The 16,252-nt window shown below is 40.6% G+C and overlaps 1 protein-coding gene across 1 annotated transcript; it reads right to left on the reverse strand.

The window, feature by feature from the left end:
- Window positions 1-2,587: 2,587 nt before the first annotated feature.
- Window positions 2,588-15,990, reverse strand: LOC117488977 (tRNA selenocysteine 1-associated protein 1-like). The gene is made up of 8 exons (XM_034138170.1): window positions 15,899-15,990; window positions 13,566-13,665; window positions 7,326-7,378; window positions 6,293-6,421; window positions 5,764-5,880; window positions 4,997-5,264; window positions 4,016-4,061; window positions 2,588-3,649 (listed from the first exon to the last, which is right to left on the reverse strand). The coding sequence occupies exons 1-8, from the start codon at window positions 15,982-15,984 to the stop codon at window positions 3,513-3,515; spliced, it is 936 nt and encodes a 311-aa protein (XP_033994061.1). The 5' UTR covers window positions 15,985-15,990; the 3' UTR covers window positions 2,588-3,512.
- Between the last annotated feature and the right edge of the window lie 262 nt (window positions 15,991-16,252).

Here is a 16,252-nt window from a genome sequence, read left to right on the forward strand (position 1 = left end):
TGACAGAGCAGAGCTGGACATATTCTTTCAAGGGAGGGGCAGATTCTGAGATGTTGCCCCACATCTGTGCAGCTGTGCAGTGATTTGGTGTAAACTGAGACCGTGTGTCTCTTATTTTGAGGGAGGGAGGGGGAGCAGCATTGTTTATTATTTAAGTGCCTATATTATGTTATTATGTTATAATGTTCTCAAATAAATGTTCCTTTCACCTAATATTTATTTTTCTTGTATTTCTTATAAAAATACTTCTTGTATTTGTTTTTACCACAAACAGGCAAGGAACGATATGGTAACTTCATTGACCTTGATTTTCTACATGAAGAGGAACACATTTGGAAAATGTCACAAAAGTAAAAAGGTCTTATTATGTTCTCCAATAACACTAGACTAGGGTTGACATTTTAAATTTCAAAGTATTTCAATGAGTGCCCTTTAAAGGGTTAAGCTTCGCATCCCAGCCGCTGCGTCTCAGCTGCTGTCTGTCACATGAATGCAGGAGGGGAAATAACTCTGGTTTCGGCTTTTAGCGCATTAGTGCAGAATATGACAGTTTAATGGTGGAGGTACACACATAGGTATTGATAGATGTCTTGTAATGCACTGTTTAGGAACCTGCTCATTGCATAACTACACCGTGTGTAAATGATATGTCAATAAACCTTAGAAAATCTTGAAATCTTGAAAGGGATGTGCAAAATAGCCATTATATACAGTCTTTAATCAACCAGAGAATAACTATGCTTTATAGGGATCTTCATATAAATGTTTAGTCTTCTCAAGCCCCAACTATCAAATATCTCGCCTGATTGTTTGCACTTGACAATCACCTTCACTGAATTTTACTCAGGTGTAACTAAAGTCTGATTTAAGGGTTGTTTATATTTCACATCATTAATCCAAATCTGCAAAGTCATTAAAATAAATGAAGTGGAGTAAAAATACCAGGTTAACATCTGAATTGTAGTGGAGTAGAATTACAAAGTAACAATAAATTGCATGTTGTAGCCTACATGCTGCTGTAACGAAAACATTTCCCAACTTGGGATCAATAAAGTATATCTTATCTTAAGATGATCGATGGCTACAATTAAACGATTTGTTTATCCGAATCGAAGGGGAAAATCACAAAAGCATTGTACACAATTTAAACCTCACAATTTTGTGTAATTAACAGGCATAATCTGGTGTTGTTGAGTTGATGATTTCACTGTAAAATCAATCAACATTAGAGAGAATACGTACTTCCGGGTGTAAAATTCTCTAAAGCAACTACTGTGGCCAGAAGACGTAAGATCGGCACATTCTTTTCTCTTTGTATAAACGTATAGTATCCTAATAATAATAATTTGAATAAAGGCCAGCAAGATTGTTCGAATTAATAGCAGCCCTGTGCGTGGTCGGGCGCATTGTAGGAAAGCAAGACAATAAATGGCAAATATATGTAGAAAATAAACGGATTTGAGTTACGTCCAAAACAATCGTAGCCTAATGTGGGAGAAAATAACGTTACTTATTTACTTAATTACGTTTCTATAATTGAGAATGCAGTTTAGTTCTGTGGGAACATCATTTTGAGGAGACAAGGTTGCACAAGAACATGTAGCCTAGTTGAAGAGAGTGCAGAAAATGCATTCAGAAACAAATTATTTTGAATTGAATGGATGGCATTATCTGTGACTTGAGTGCAAGGTTCAATATCAGAGCAGCAGTATGTAAACATTTGCGCCCATTCTCAAGCTGACAGATATGACTGAAGAGCTGATAAAGACAACATGCCGGGCACTGACAAGAAAATACAAGGATCTCACAGCTGAATTGGATGCTGCACGTGAGCACTATAGTGCCACCAGTGCTTGAATTGGAATAAAAAAGGTGCCAGTACTCTAAATCAGCAACTGTTTCAAGTGAATTCAGCCCAAAAACAAGAATTTGGCTCAAAGTCATAGTATGTCCTATAATGCTGGTGGGTTTGTCTCTTTACTGTATATTTTAGAAAGGCTCATTGTACTTAAACAAAATGACTCAGGGTGCATCTGAGATTAGAGGGGGTGGATCTAACACAAGATTTTTTTTAAATATTGAAGTTAAATGCATCAATCTGGTGCACTTTGAGAGCAACATGAAGAGATCTATGGATACATCTCTCAACATCCATATGAAACAGAACTGTAAACAGATTTACTTTTTCTTTATGGATATTTTACAAATCATGTACCGGAGGTAAACAAAGGATTACAATCGAGGGGTTTCAGGGGGGGGATGTGGGGCGGGGGAGAAAGTCCCGCTGGTGTGAACTTTGGGATTTTAGCCTTTGCAGACTATTTACATGCATGGAACCCTATACACACACTACAGGAAAGGGAAATCCACAAAAACATAATAGGGCCTCTTTAATGTTCAGCGGGGCTGTTCAACCTCAATTTCTGAACTTGTTAGCTAATATGCTAATTAGCACATAACACAAAGTATAGCTGAGGATAATGGGGGCGCCATTACTGTTTTTAAATCCTCCCAGAAAATAACCTTACAGTACGTATCAGCTGCAGGAAAAACACTTCTCCGGAAAGACAAAATACTTTTTTCCTCCTCAGTTTTATTGATAAAACATCTCCACAAAGAAAATATATACAAAACATCAGCTGTCAAACAGCAGAAATTAATGCTGCCTTGACATCTGATCAGTTCAGCGGTCAACCTCAAAAAACCTTTAGTTTCACAGCACTCAAAAAGTATTGGGAGGTTGGACCATTCATCTATTATACAGGAAGACATTGAGCTCATCATCTGGAAAACAGTGATAAATTAAATGTATGATTGATTGCTGTTGAGTAAATTCAATGTCATAATCAGCCCAAAAGTCTTTTACTTAATCTATAAAGAACAAATAGAAAAAATGGGGGAGCAAAGTCCTTCATTAAAAAATGAACAAGACCATAAAAAACTGATATCCTGTATACACAAAATCATTTTAATGTCCATCATAGACAAAGAGGAAGTACATGGCGAAAATTAAGGCATAGCTTGAACTTGTCTTGTGGAAAAAAAATCTCTTTAAAAAGTCAAGTCCAATGAACGAAGCAAGCTTTTGCTAGTGTCACCATTTCAACATGGATCAACAAAAGACTTCAGTGATATTCATAAATGGGGAAATATTGACACATGACATTCAGTTTCCAATGCTACAGCCATAAACCTGCTCTGGTTTACTGAGGTGTTCATAAAAATCCTATGTACTATAATAATTTCATTGACTATAGAACACTTTTCTGAAAATTACCAACATGGTAAACATTAAAATTAAGTGAATATTTGTGTTGTTTTTGATGAGGAACGAGTGCATATGCATGCACTCTCAGCCTTCAGGCAGGCTTAGGTAGCCAGTGTCAGTGACAGACAGTGAACTGAAGTTGGCCTTTTCAAACATTATTGTGATCATGGCATATTATGGGAAGAACAATATCATAAAAACAGAAATATTTGAAACGTTTAGAGCATCAGAATAAGTAGATTTATCAGGAAAGGGACGGGATGGGGGAGGTAATAGAGTCCATGGGTTCCCAGTGAGAGCTCATCATGGCGTCATAGAGCTCCTCGCTGCGTTGCATAAAATCTTTGTTCCACTGCTCCACGTCACACTCGGGGATGGGCTCTGTAAACACCGACCAAAACGTGTACACATTCAGATTTTAAGCTCACAGGAGCATGTAAATAATTCAACGTCTTCACACTTCAAATTCTGAATTATTCTTGACACCTCATCAGCTGCTGGGATAAGAACCAGACAACCCTGAAGTTGTACATTTACGAGTTGCATCTGTGAGATATTTACATCGATAAGTATGACACTTAAATAAACTAATTAACCAGTTATTGTAAATATGGAAATGTCTGATTAAAGGTGCTCCAAGCATCTTAATAAGCAACACAAGAATGCATCTACTAACACGCCTACAGCATATCCTATAAGATAACAATGAAACATAGAAAGAACTTTCCATGATATAAAAAGTCTTACCTTCTGAATTATCCTCATCTATCTCCCCACCCTCCTCGTGGCTCTGCTGGGAAAACATCAGATATTGTGAAATTATTTCTGAAATGTTAGGGCTGCACCGTTGTAATATGAAGCATATTAATTAAAAATGGTTCTTTAATAGCTGTCAATTAATTGTCCTAGCCCCAATGTATTAAGTGTACTTGTATTACATTAATAAAAAATACTGGTTATCATGCAAAATCCATATCCAAGTCGTGATATACACAAGATTTGTAACAAACACCTTGAATATTTGTACCAATCTTTATTTCAAGATGATTTGAGTTATTTTGTGTAAAAGTATTGAAACACAAAGATGTCTTCCTGGTTAACAAAGTATTTTCTTTGACATACTCGAATTTCGCATCATTAAAGTACTTCCATAAAAGGGGTTGAATGTCAAAGGTCACAATGTCCTTTCCCTAACAAAATAATCTCTATTTTAGAATATATTTTCATTTAGTTTAGCACAGAGTATGTTTTGGTTGTTTCTGTCTTTTTACAATAAATGTAATGCTCAAGTTTGCAAGTTTAGTAAAAAAAATAGAAATGGGAAGGAAAATAATCGGTAGGGGGGGGAAGAGCATGCTCGTGAACTGTTAGTGCTACACCTCGCGGGAGCGCGCACAGCGTAAAGCGAAAACTCACAGGAATTTCAATGATTTGTACGGCAAAGTACAGTTTGGAAACAATATAATTTCCTTTTTGGCGGGCATGCATAACACGGCATAACACCGAAGCCTCGCTGCGGGGAAACTTTGGCGCTGTTCCGAGTTTGTTCTAATCTGTCAAAATGACAGACTGCTTTCAAATTTTTCCGTCATTGTTAAAAAAATCCGTCATAGACGGAAAATATTCGGTTCACGCGACCACTGATCCTGAATCATATCTACTCACTGCACAGATACCAAGCATCTCAATCTATTCCTACAAACATGGGTGTGAACGTGTTCTCCTCACCTCTACAGCTCCGGACATGTCTGTAGACGTTGGGGGGAACCCCATGGGAGGTGGTGGCACCATTTGGCCTGGTGGGGGGTATCCATAGGGCCCGTAGTTATAGTTGTAGCCGCTGTTGCAGCCGCTGTACTGGTCATAGCCTCCCCACTGAGGGTAGTAACCCCCCTGACCCCCGCTGCCTTGGGTGCCATAGTAACTGGACTGGGACTGGTTGTAGTTGCTATGGAAATTTTGGCCCTGGCCCCCATGGTAGTTGCTCATCTTTTGGCTGCAACATAAGAAATACAACACAATTCATTAATACAAAGGTTCTATTAATTGATCCATCAACTATTAAACGGATAAGCAGGTTTCAGCAAAAACATGTTCCTCCAAAAAAAATCAAGTCAAACATTTAAAGTTCATTATAATGTAATGTGATGTATAATTGGGTTTGCATATTAAAATAAAAAAAAGTTGGTTTAAAATGTCAATGCAATGATAACAAAAATGTACAAAGGCTCTTTTGCTTCAGCGGTGCAACCCCAAAAGACCTATTGGGTTCTATTAAAGCCCATTTTAACCTAAAGCAACATGAAAAAAAGAGGAAAAAAACCCCATTATTATTTCCCAAGCAAATGCTTCCTTGAAAACGGATAAAATACAAGTCTCAATAAGCCTGAACATGAACATGAACACACAAAGAGGCATTGTCAATAAACATTATATGATCTTTGGCGTAGCTTGTAGTCTGGATACTTTGCCATGTTTCCTGTCCTAGTTCTCACCTCTTTGCCACAGCAATGCTGAGTCTGAGCGGTTTTCCAACGAGCATTGTACCCTGGCACTCCTCGATCGCCTTCTTCTGCTCGCCCTCATCCCCAAACTTGACGAAGCCGTAGCCTCTGCAGGTGAAACAACCGTTAAACCTCCTCTCCATCCGACACACGCTCCATACTTGGCATTTAATAGCCACTTATGAAAAACAGAATAGAATGGGTATTATTATGGTAGAACTGAAACTTGTTGTTTTACTTTTAACATGAGGTAGCATCACTTGAATTGTGAGTTGCTCTTGCTTAGCCTATATGGGGAAAACAATAGTTTTAGCAAGACGGCACGTAAACATTTCTTCAACCTTTGTTCGAAAAAAGATGAAGATGTACTGGTGGTTTTTAAATCATTACAACACAGAAACCAGGAAACATTGTTGTATTATTGTATATTTCTTACAAATGATGAATAAATCAACCTATTGTCAATCTTAATACTAAACATTTCTGACGCCGTCTGGTCCACCTCTATGTGCCGACGTACCTGGAGTATCCATACTGATCAGTAACTACTTTGGCTCCCTTGCAGGAAAGGTACTTCTTGAAAACTTGATGCAGTTGGAAGTCGTCCACCTCGGAGGCCAAGTCGCCCACAAACACTGAGAACTCCGGCCTGCGAGAAGTAACAACGTTGAATATATATTCAAACACAGATACACACTGTCAAACATTAAAAGGGGCAGCTGACTTTGGGAATGTAATTTTTGTTATGTTTACCTGAAACCCTGAAAAAAATGAATGAGTGCCTTTCCTACATTTGCAAAATAACTATTTATTAAGAGAAGGCCTTGGCGTTCATTTGAAAAGATTTCTGAACCTCTTAAGTATGGAAGAAGCTGCTTCCTCCCTGTTATATTTGGTTAAGCCACATAATATGCAATGGGATACAAACCATCTTGGCCAAATAAAGAAAAGAAAAAAGAATACAAGTGAAACAAATGGAGAAAGTTAATTTGGAACCGGAGAAAAACAAATACATTTATTAATTTATTAATAATGAAAGTATATCTATGTTATAAAAGTAAATCATGTATTAATACAATGCCATGCATGCGTATAATTGAATGGACACTGTAACCCCATTACCCTCCATTTACCATCTGATGTTAAAAATTGTACATCAATCAAAACACAAATAAGTCGTATTTTTGATAATAACAAGCAGAAATGAATTGACCTATATCAGATAGAGGATTGAGGCAAAGCTCTATATAGTCGAGACTTTAACACTCGTACACACTCACACAAAGTAATACAGCCTAATGTTAAAAACAAACAACATTTGTACTGGTAATTCATCTCGACATATCTTCAATGTTTTCTTTTTCAAACACATCTTTTCTATTAAGGGTTATGTTAGTTTTACTTTGTACACATTTCCTCAATCTCAGGTTATAGGTAATAGGTTTACTGAGGCTTAAATAATAGCTGAATTGTATGCTTTTTTCATAATTCTCTAAATGTTAACTTTTAGAGTAACAGGCAACCTTTTGTGAATAGTGTGAAAAATGACTTACCCTGCCTCTGGCCGTTTCCCGTAGGTGGCATAGTTTAGCTTAAATTTCCGGGGCTGCAAAGGGGAGAGAGAGAACACACACACTAAGCCAACGTGAAACACCAAAGACTTGTAGTATAGCACTGAAATTGCTGAAAATAGAGATCAGAGTTATTATGGTTGTTGTTATTTGGGTTTACATACCTCCACCACCCAGACCAGCCTTTAGCCCATTCCTCAGTTAGTTCCTACCAGAGACTCTATTCACCAGCTTCAAACAAAGTACATTCATGTACAGTACAAGCAGCCTCTCAGCCACCTTCAGCAGTAGGGGAGCCCAGTAGCTTGGCCAGCTCACAGGGGCCAACAGCATTTCAATTCAGTAGCAAGCAGCTAAAGCCCACAACTTTACACATGTTTGTAACATCTTGGTGAATACAAGATCTTTGATTACGGAGATCACGTTAATGACGTAATGCATGTGTGCATGTTACGCGCCAGTTGAATAAAGATGGACACTCGGAATGTCACAAGTAGTCCACTTCATCTGTTTATGTAGACACTTATATGTCCATAGAACAGAATATTACATGGTGTCAGAGTTAGTTCAGTTATCATCGACCTGACGACGGAAGATGGAGAACACAGGCGTTCCAACACCACGAATGGACTGGGACTCGTCTAATCTGCCGGACGCATGGAGAAAATTTCGGCAGCATGTGCAGCTAATGTTTTCAGGCCCGCTACATGCTAAAGACGAGGAGGAAAAATGTAGCTATCTACTCCTATGGATTGGGGAAAAAGGCAGAGACGTCTTTAACACATGGACTCTCACAGAAGACCAGAGTAAGGTACTAAAAACGTACTATGACGGTTATGAAGCTTATGTAACTCCGAAAGCAAATCCCATATTTGCGCGCTATAAATTTCATGAAAAAATCCAAGGAGACAGTGAGAGTTTCGACCAGTTTGTAACGGAGCTAAAATTGCTAAGTAAAGACTGCAACTACCCAAACAGTGAGGAAATGATTAGAGACAGGATTGTCTTTGCTACAAACTCACAGAGTGCGTGAAAAACTGCTATGTCACGGTCCAGACTTGACGCTAGAGAAAGCCATTGACATTGCACGTTCACATGAGCTATCACAGCAGCAGCTAAAGACAATGCTAACCCCCGCTGCTAGCCACGACAGTCGCTCTGCTCACGCAGTTAGCAGAAAACCTTTTAGAGCAGACCAAGCATCCCGTGGGCACAAGACGACATGGAATGATCGTAACAGCACCGTGAGGAGCAAGGAATGTGGAGCATGCGGGAGGGAGCACAGTCGCACTGAGGAATGTCCAGCAAAGGGTCGCCAATGCAGCAAATGCAATAAGCCCAACCACTTTGCTAAAGTGTGTAGGTCACAAACACAGCAGCCACAGACGAGATATAATCCCAGAAAATTGCATACCATCTCAAACAGTGCCGAACAGTCACTAGAAGAACCAGAACTCTATATTGATGCTATCATAAAAGAGCATGAACACACAGATAGAGAACAGGCATATGCAGAAGTAGAAATAGGAAAAGCGAGGCACAAACTGAAGTTTAAAATGGACACTGGTGCTCAGACTAGTATTATACCAGCAGACACATTCCGCGAGATATATGGAAGTGTAATACTAGGCCCCCCATCAAGCAAACTCTCAGATTATGGTGGGCACAGGATAAAAGCAGAAGGAACATGTAGACTGACATGTAAACACGGTGAGAAAACAGCCATGATAGGTTTTGACATAGTCCATACAAATGCTCCACCTCTGTTAGGCTTAAGAGCATGTCTAGATTTAAACCTAGTCAAAATGATACATGTAGTTGATGCAAAGCCGATAACACACACAACCATGATGGAAGAGTTTGCTGATGTGTTTGAAGGCATCGGACTGTTTCCTGGAGAATGCAGTTTCCAACTCAAACCCTCTGTACCACCAGTGGTATGTCCACCTCGTCGCATCCCATATGCTCTGCGTGACCGGCTCAAGAATGAGTTGGACGACATGGAAAAACTGGACGTTATCCAAAAAGTCACAGAGCCAACTGAATGGGTTAATGCACTAGTAGTGTTGGAAAAGCCGAAAACAAATAGGCTGAGAATATGCCTAGACCCCCGCGCCCTGAACAAAGCCATCCAAAGACCCCACTATCCACTCCCTACTCTAGATGACGTCACACCAAAACTGGCTGGAGCACAGTATTTCAGTGTACTAGACGCCAGATCTGGATACTGGAATATAAAACTCACACACGACTCATCTATGCTAACCACGTTCAACACGATCTACGGCAGGTACCGTTTCAAGAGACTGCCTTTTGGAATCATATCTGCACAGGATGAGTTCCAGAGGAGAGTGGATGAGGCCTATGAGGGGCTTCCAGGCGTTGCCGCCATCGTAGATGACATCATAGTCTACGGCCGCACCAAAGAGGAGCACGACGCTAGCCTGCGTGCCATGCTGGAGAGAACCAGAGAAAAAGGCATAAAGCTGAATCAGGACAAGTGCAAAATCTGTGTGCCTGAGGTAAGCTATTTTGGGCACAAGCTGACACGAGAAGGCATCCGCCCTGACCCGAACAAGATTAAGGCCATCAAAGAAATGCCTAACCCACAAAGCAAGGCAGAGTTGGAGACCATACTGGGCATGGTCACTTACCTTTCCAGGTTCGCCCCGAGAATGTCAGAGGCAACAGCTCCACTCCGGCAACTGATAAAGGAAAACAGTGAGTTTGTGTGGGACTCAAATCATGATGCAGCCTTCCAACGAGTAAAAGACATCCTAACACAGGAGCCTGGCCCAGTACTCACCTACTTCGATCACACAAAGGATGTGAAGTTACAAGTCGATGCTTCCAAACACGGCTTAGGAGCTGTCCTGCTCCAGGAAGAGAAACCAGTCGCATACGCATCAAAGACACTGACTGAAACTGAAGAGAACTATGCTCAAATCGAAAAGGAGCTATACGCAGTGCTCTTTGGATGTAGGCGGTTTCATCAATACCTGTATGGACGACAGGTGATCGTCGAGTCAGATCATAAGCCACTTGAGTCAATCATGCGTAAGCCCTTAGCAGCTGCACCACTGCGTCTGCAACGCATGATACTGCAGCTACAGAGATATGACATCACTATCGAGCACAAACCAGGAAAACAAATCCCCGTCGCAGACACTCTGTCCAGAAAGCCACTTGAGTGTTACGACCGCTCCATGAGTGAGGGCATGGACTACCAAATACACACTGTGATCAGCAACGCTCCGGTAAGCGACCGCAAAATGGCAGAGATCAGAGCCGCTACAGCCAAAGATGAGCAGCTCTCAGTGCTGAGACAGGTGATCCAAGCAGGGTGGCCCGAGAAAAACAAAAAATGTCCACCTGCAGTCTCAGAGTATTGGAATCATAGGGATGAGATATCAGAGACAGATGGCATCCTACTGAAAGGAGAGAAAATCATCGTGCCGCACTCACTCAGGGCTGAAATGCTTTCACGCATTCACACTGGACACTTAGGGATGGAAAAGTGCAAACAACGTGCAAGAGATGTGCTGTTCTGGCCAAGGATGGGTAAGCAGATAGAGACATTAGTAGGGACCTGCACAGTGGCGGCGCCAGGGTATGGCTGGGGTAGGCTACAGCCATACCAAGAAATGGCTTAGCCCCACCTTAGCCCCACCATGAAAAGTGATGTTAAAGTAAGCAAATTCAATTCAATAATAAGCTAAATGCAAAATGTTGAGAACACGGATTGCGAAAATATACGGGTCGTGTCCACAACACACAAACTGATCCTGCTGTAACAACAAGTGGTTACTGATGCAATATGGTTGAGACCATTCGGGCTTATAGAAGAGGGGTGCAAGGAATAGTCTAAGTAGTGGGGGAGTTGTATACACTAAAGGTGTGGAAATTATCTGGCGTTATAATATCAGCGCGGCCGCGGTCAGATCAAAATGCCTCCGAATGCAATTTGAATAGACCTACAGCCAATCAGAGCAACGAAACGTTGGGTCTGCGTCATGCATTACTGATTGAGATCAATCGGAACCGCCATTCAGTATCCCTATGGGATCTTCAACGTGTACTATCATACGTCCGTTCATAGTGATCCCTTTTTATTTACTATAAGACAAATGTGCCGTTTTATTTCATACAGTTCCATTTTGATTGAGAAAGGGAAATAATCTAAACCTCACGTGTGGCATTTCACTGTTTCACGGGGTGCGATATAGCGTGTATGTAATTAAATTGCAAATACTGACTTGAGCACCACCACTGTATGGGTTAGCCCTACCATAGATTACCCAACAAAAATACCCTGGCGCCGCCACTGGACCTGCAGTACCTGCCTTGAGCGACGCAGCTCACTCCCAAAAGAGCCTATGATGTCACACCCAATCCCAGAACAACCTTGGCAAGTAATAGCCACTGATCTGTTCACATGGAACAGTACTGACTATGTAGTTGTAGTTGACTATTATAGTAGGTTCTTTGAGGTAGAAAAAATCACCAGCCTCACCTCCTCAGTAGTCATCCAAAAGCTGAAGGCCATGTTCGCTCGATTTGGAATACCGCAGACACTAGTCAGCGATAATGGACCTTGCTACAGTTCACAAGAGTTTAAAACTTTTGCTCATGCATGGGACTTCAAGCATGTCACAAGCAGTCCTCTGTATCCACAGAGCAACGGGCTAGCAGAAAAAACAGTTCAGACTGCCAAAGCTCTCATGGACAAAGCACACGCTCAGAGAACTGACCTGTACCTCAGCTTGTTGGAGTATAGAAACACACCAGTGGATGGTTTGAAATCGCCAGCGCAGCTACTCATGAGCAAGCGTCTGCGTTCCATCCTTCCCACCACTGAAAAGCATCTACAACCAGAGCTTGCCTGTCACAGCACCGTTCACAGCAGGAGAAAACAGTGTCAAACACGACAAAAACAATATTATGACAGGAATGCCAGATCACTGCCTGCACTACCAGTGGGAGCCACGATCCGCTTCCAGCTTCCAACAGGGACATGGAAACCTGCAACAGTAGTCGAGCCAGCAGGTACCCAGAGATCCTACAACATCTGCACGGACGGAGGTCACAAGTTTCGGCGCAACAGGCGTCACCTTCTACAAACGTGTGAGAGTGACACAGATCAGGAGACTCCATCAGACGAGCAGTTGGAGCCTGAGAACACTGAGACTTTGCAGCAGGACACTGAGAAACAAACAGGCCCCAGAGAGCAATCACACATTGTTTACAATAAAATCACAAGATCAGGCCGCATAGTGAAGCCAAGAGATGTGTTAGACCTATGAAAAAAGAAAGGAGAGGGAAATGCAATACTGACAGTGCACTTTGAGTGAATCTGTTTATAATGCAACACTGACAATGCACTGTGATTTTTGTTTGTTTAGAAATTTAAAAACAGTTTTGTTTCAGAAGCAGTACGACATGCTCTATTAGAATTATGTCTGGGCAACTGTTCAAAAAAGATAAGTTTAACTGCAGAAGTGTTTACTAAATGTTGATGTACCAGCCTTATAATATTCCCTCAGTGATAGAGTAATCACAATTAGTAGATATAGTGCCTTAAGACGCACATTCATTTTAAATGCTTTAAATGCATATGGTTATAATTTGTTATGGCAGCTATACTATTCTTTTCTAAAGAAGGGGGATGTAACATCTTGGTGAATACAAGATCTTTGATTACGGAGATCACGTTAATGACGTAATGCATGTGTGCATGTTACGCGCCAGTTGAATAAAGATGGACACTCGGAATGTCACAAGTAGTCCACTTCATCTGTTTATGTAGACACTTATATGTCCATAGAACAGAATATTACAATGTTGGATCATTTCTGCGCTAGCGGGACATTTTTTAAATTTATTTTACATCACCAGACCAATGAGGTTGGCTTTTAGTGCAGCTGATAAAGAATATAGTTTTACTTATCAATAAATAAAATGTGTTACTGGTATTTAATATCGCTTATTTGTAAACACTTACAATTAAAACCCACAGGGAAGGCAGAATAGTGTTATTTTATTATAACACAAACAGAAAATTGCAGAATCTGGTCTGTTACGGAGCCAAATTACAGCCTAATAATATGTTGACTTATCAACAGTCAGTAGTAAGAGTTAATGTAGTGCAAAAGGAGGACCAAGACTAGTGGATGAATGAAAGGTATAACGGTAAGTATTTTGAAATTAAACCATGAAACTGACCGGGTTTGATCTAGGAACAAGTTTTCCATTTAGTCTTTGGACACAGCGGTTGACACTTCCTTCGTCTGCAAGCTCAACAAAGCAGTATCCGGCTGAACCACTGCAAGAGGACAGAGAAAGAGAAACATTTAGTATTAAATCAAAAACATTAAAACCACCTTAAAAAGGCAACCTGATTATTTAGCCTTCAACTAAAGGGTATGCTATAGGTTAGCCTTGACTAGGGCTGCCCCCAATTAGTCGACTAAACGTTAGTCGTCGAAAAAAGTATTTGTCGACACATTTTTCATTAGTCAAAAAAATTTAAAAAAAGCTCCATCCGTGCGCTGCATGTGCTATGACGCATCAGCCGAAAACCCCCTCAGACTTCATTCAGAGCTGTGCCTGGTCATTGAGTTAATTTGGTCCAAAGTGTGGATCCTTCTGAGCATGTAAAGGACATGCAGACTACGACGGCAAAAAGTCTCCTCCATATACACACCATCAGAGCGCAGCTTCCTGAATGCAGGCTTATACCGCTGACGGGCGGACCGCTGCGTCCGTGCGGTGCGCTGTGACTATCATGCACTCTCTACATTTGATTTATATTTCAAAAGGTTCATTATTATAGTTTTATTTAATATTTTATGTGAAGCACACATGCTTTTATAATAACGCTCTTTATCAGCCTTTGAAACAGAAAACATTTTGTGAGGAAAAAAAAGAATGATAAAATATGTATATATTTATAATCATAATATATCATAAACGTGCGACGATTAGTCGACTAATCGCCTTAATTGACGACTATTGGTCGACCAGAAAAATCTTTAGTTGAGGGCAGCCCTAGCCTTGACCCTTGCAGGGCTACCTGTAACTGTGTTTGTGCAGGCGGGCTAACATTTAAGTAGGGATGCTCCGATCAGGGTTTTTGGGGCCGATCACCGGAATCAGTATCGGCCGATACCGATCCGATCATAGGGTGGGTGGGGGCTATGGGGATCTTCCATTTAAAATGATGTTTAAAACTCAGTTAATGAGCTCATTTTTATATTGCTTCAGTTTATAATCGTAACGGATCGAAAAGTTCAGATTAATTTTTCAATACATGATGCGCTTCCACAAACAACAACCAACATAATTATTGCATTCAAATAAAGTACATTATTCAAGTTTACATTACATGTTACTTGTTAGACGCTTTTATCCAAAGCGACTTACATACATGCAGTACTGTGGGCAATCCCCACAGGAGCAATTTGGGTGAAGTGTCTTGCCCAGGGACACAACGACATGCTGACTGCAGTGGGACTCGAACTTGCTACCCCCTGATTCGAAGTTCAGCGCATTACCCACTGAGCCACAGCCTCCCGTTAGTTTACATTAACGTTGGATAATAACACGGGAGAAACGAGCGGAAGCGCTCTCTTTTCCTCTCTCTCTCTCTCTCTCCTGACAGCCTGTCAGTATCGTCTCATGCAGCTCGCTGATCCAGTAATGAGTGACCCGACAGTAGGGCTGCTCAATTAATCGTATTTTAATCGCAATTACGATTATGGCTTGCAACGATTACGAAAACAACGTAATCGAAATAAAACGATTATTTTTGTATTATTATTATTATTACTTTTTTAATTAAAACATTTTTTAATTGGTTTTTCAGTTGAATTATACTTAAAGTTCAGGGTAATCAACTGTTAAAAACATACTGTTCAAAAACAATTTCTCCAATAAATTGATGTTTTCAAAGTAAATGGATAATCGTTTTTAATAATCGTGATATCAATTATTGACCCAAATAATCGAGATTATGATTTTTGCCATAATCGAGCAGCCCTACCCGACAGTGAGTAATACATATATACTAGTTTAGCTTGTTCCAGAGGTAGATAAAATAGCTAAGTGTGTTAGGTCTAACTCTTAGTGTGTGTTTCGCTCCGCTCACCGGTCCGTCACAGCGGGTGGAGCTGCAGGATTTCTGCTTCACACACGTTGCATACCGCTATTTTATTGTCTTTTTCGGACACCTTAAAATACTGCCAGACTGGTGAAGCCATTTTGGCGAGCTTGTTTTGCCGCGCACAGAGAAAAGTGTCATGTATTTTACGTCATGTGATAGGCTCTCCTGATCGGCCTTTATAGAGAGCACCGATCGATCGGCAGAGAGTGAATATCGGCCGATAACGATCGGCGGCCGGTCGATCGGAGCATCCCTACATTTAAGCCAAAGCCATCAACCTCTGCTCGACATGTCTGATGAGGAAACCTACCAGCACATCTAATATTGTAACAGTTGTCCTCAAAGCTTGAAAAGAAGGGCAGGTGTATGGCATAATGTGCTCTGTATATCTTACCCTGTTATCCTGTGAGTGATGATCTTTACTCCAAACGGTGATTCTCCCATAGCGCTAAATGCCTGCTTGATGAAGTTCTCATCCATGTATGGGTCCAACTAAACACAGGAAAGGAAAGTGGAGATTCCTTAGATAGCATTTAAGACACACGTTTATAACAGTAGTCATATGTAAATATCTTTATTTTCTAAAGACTGTAAGAACATTTGTATAATATTGTTACAAAACCAGCGGGATATTTACTTACGCCTGATGATACTACAAAAATTGTGAAGTGTGAATTAAATTGTTAAATTAGATTATAATTGAAAAAAAATGCGATTCATCACTTTTTTTATTATAGCCTTTTTTAAT

This window comes from Trematomus bernacchii, unplaced genomic scaffold (assembly GCF_902827165.1).
Source record: "Trematomus bernacchii unplaced genomic scaffold, fTreBer1.1, whole genome shotgun sequence".
Taxonomy (NCBI): Eukaryota; Metazoa; Chordata; class Actinopteri; order Perciformes; family Nototheniidae; genus Trematomus; species Trematomus bernacchii.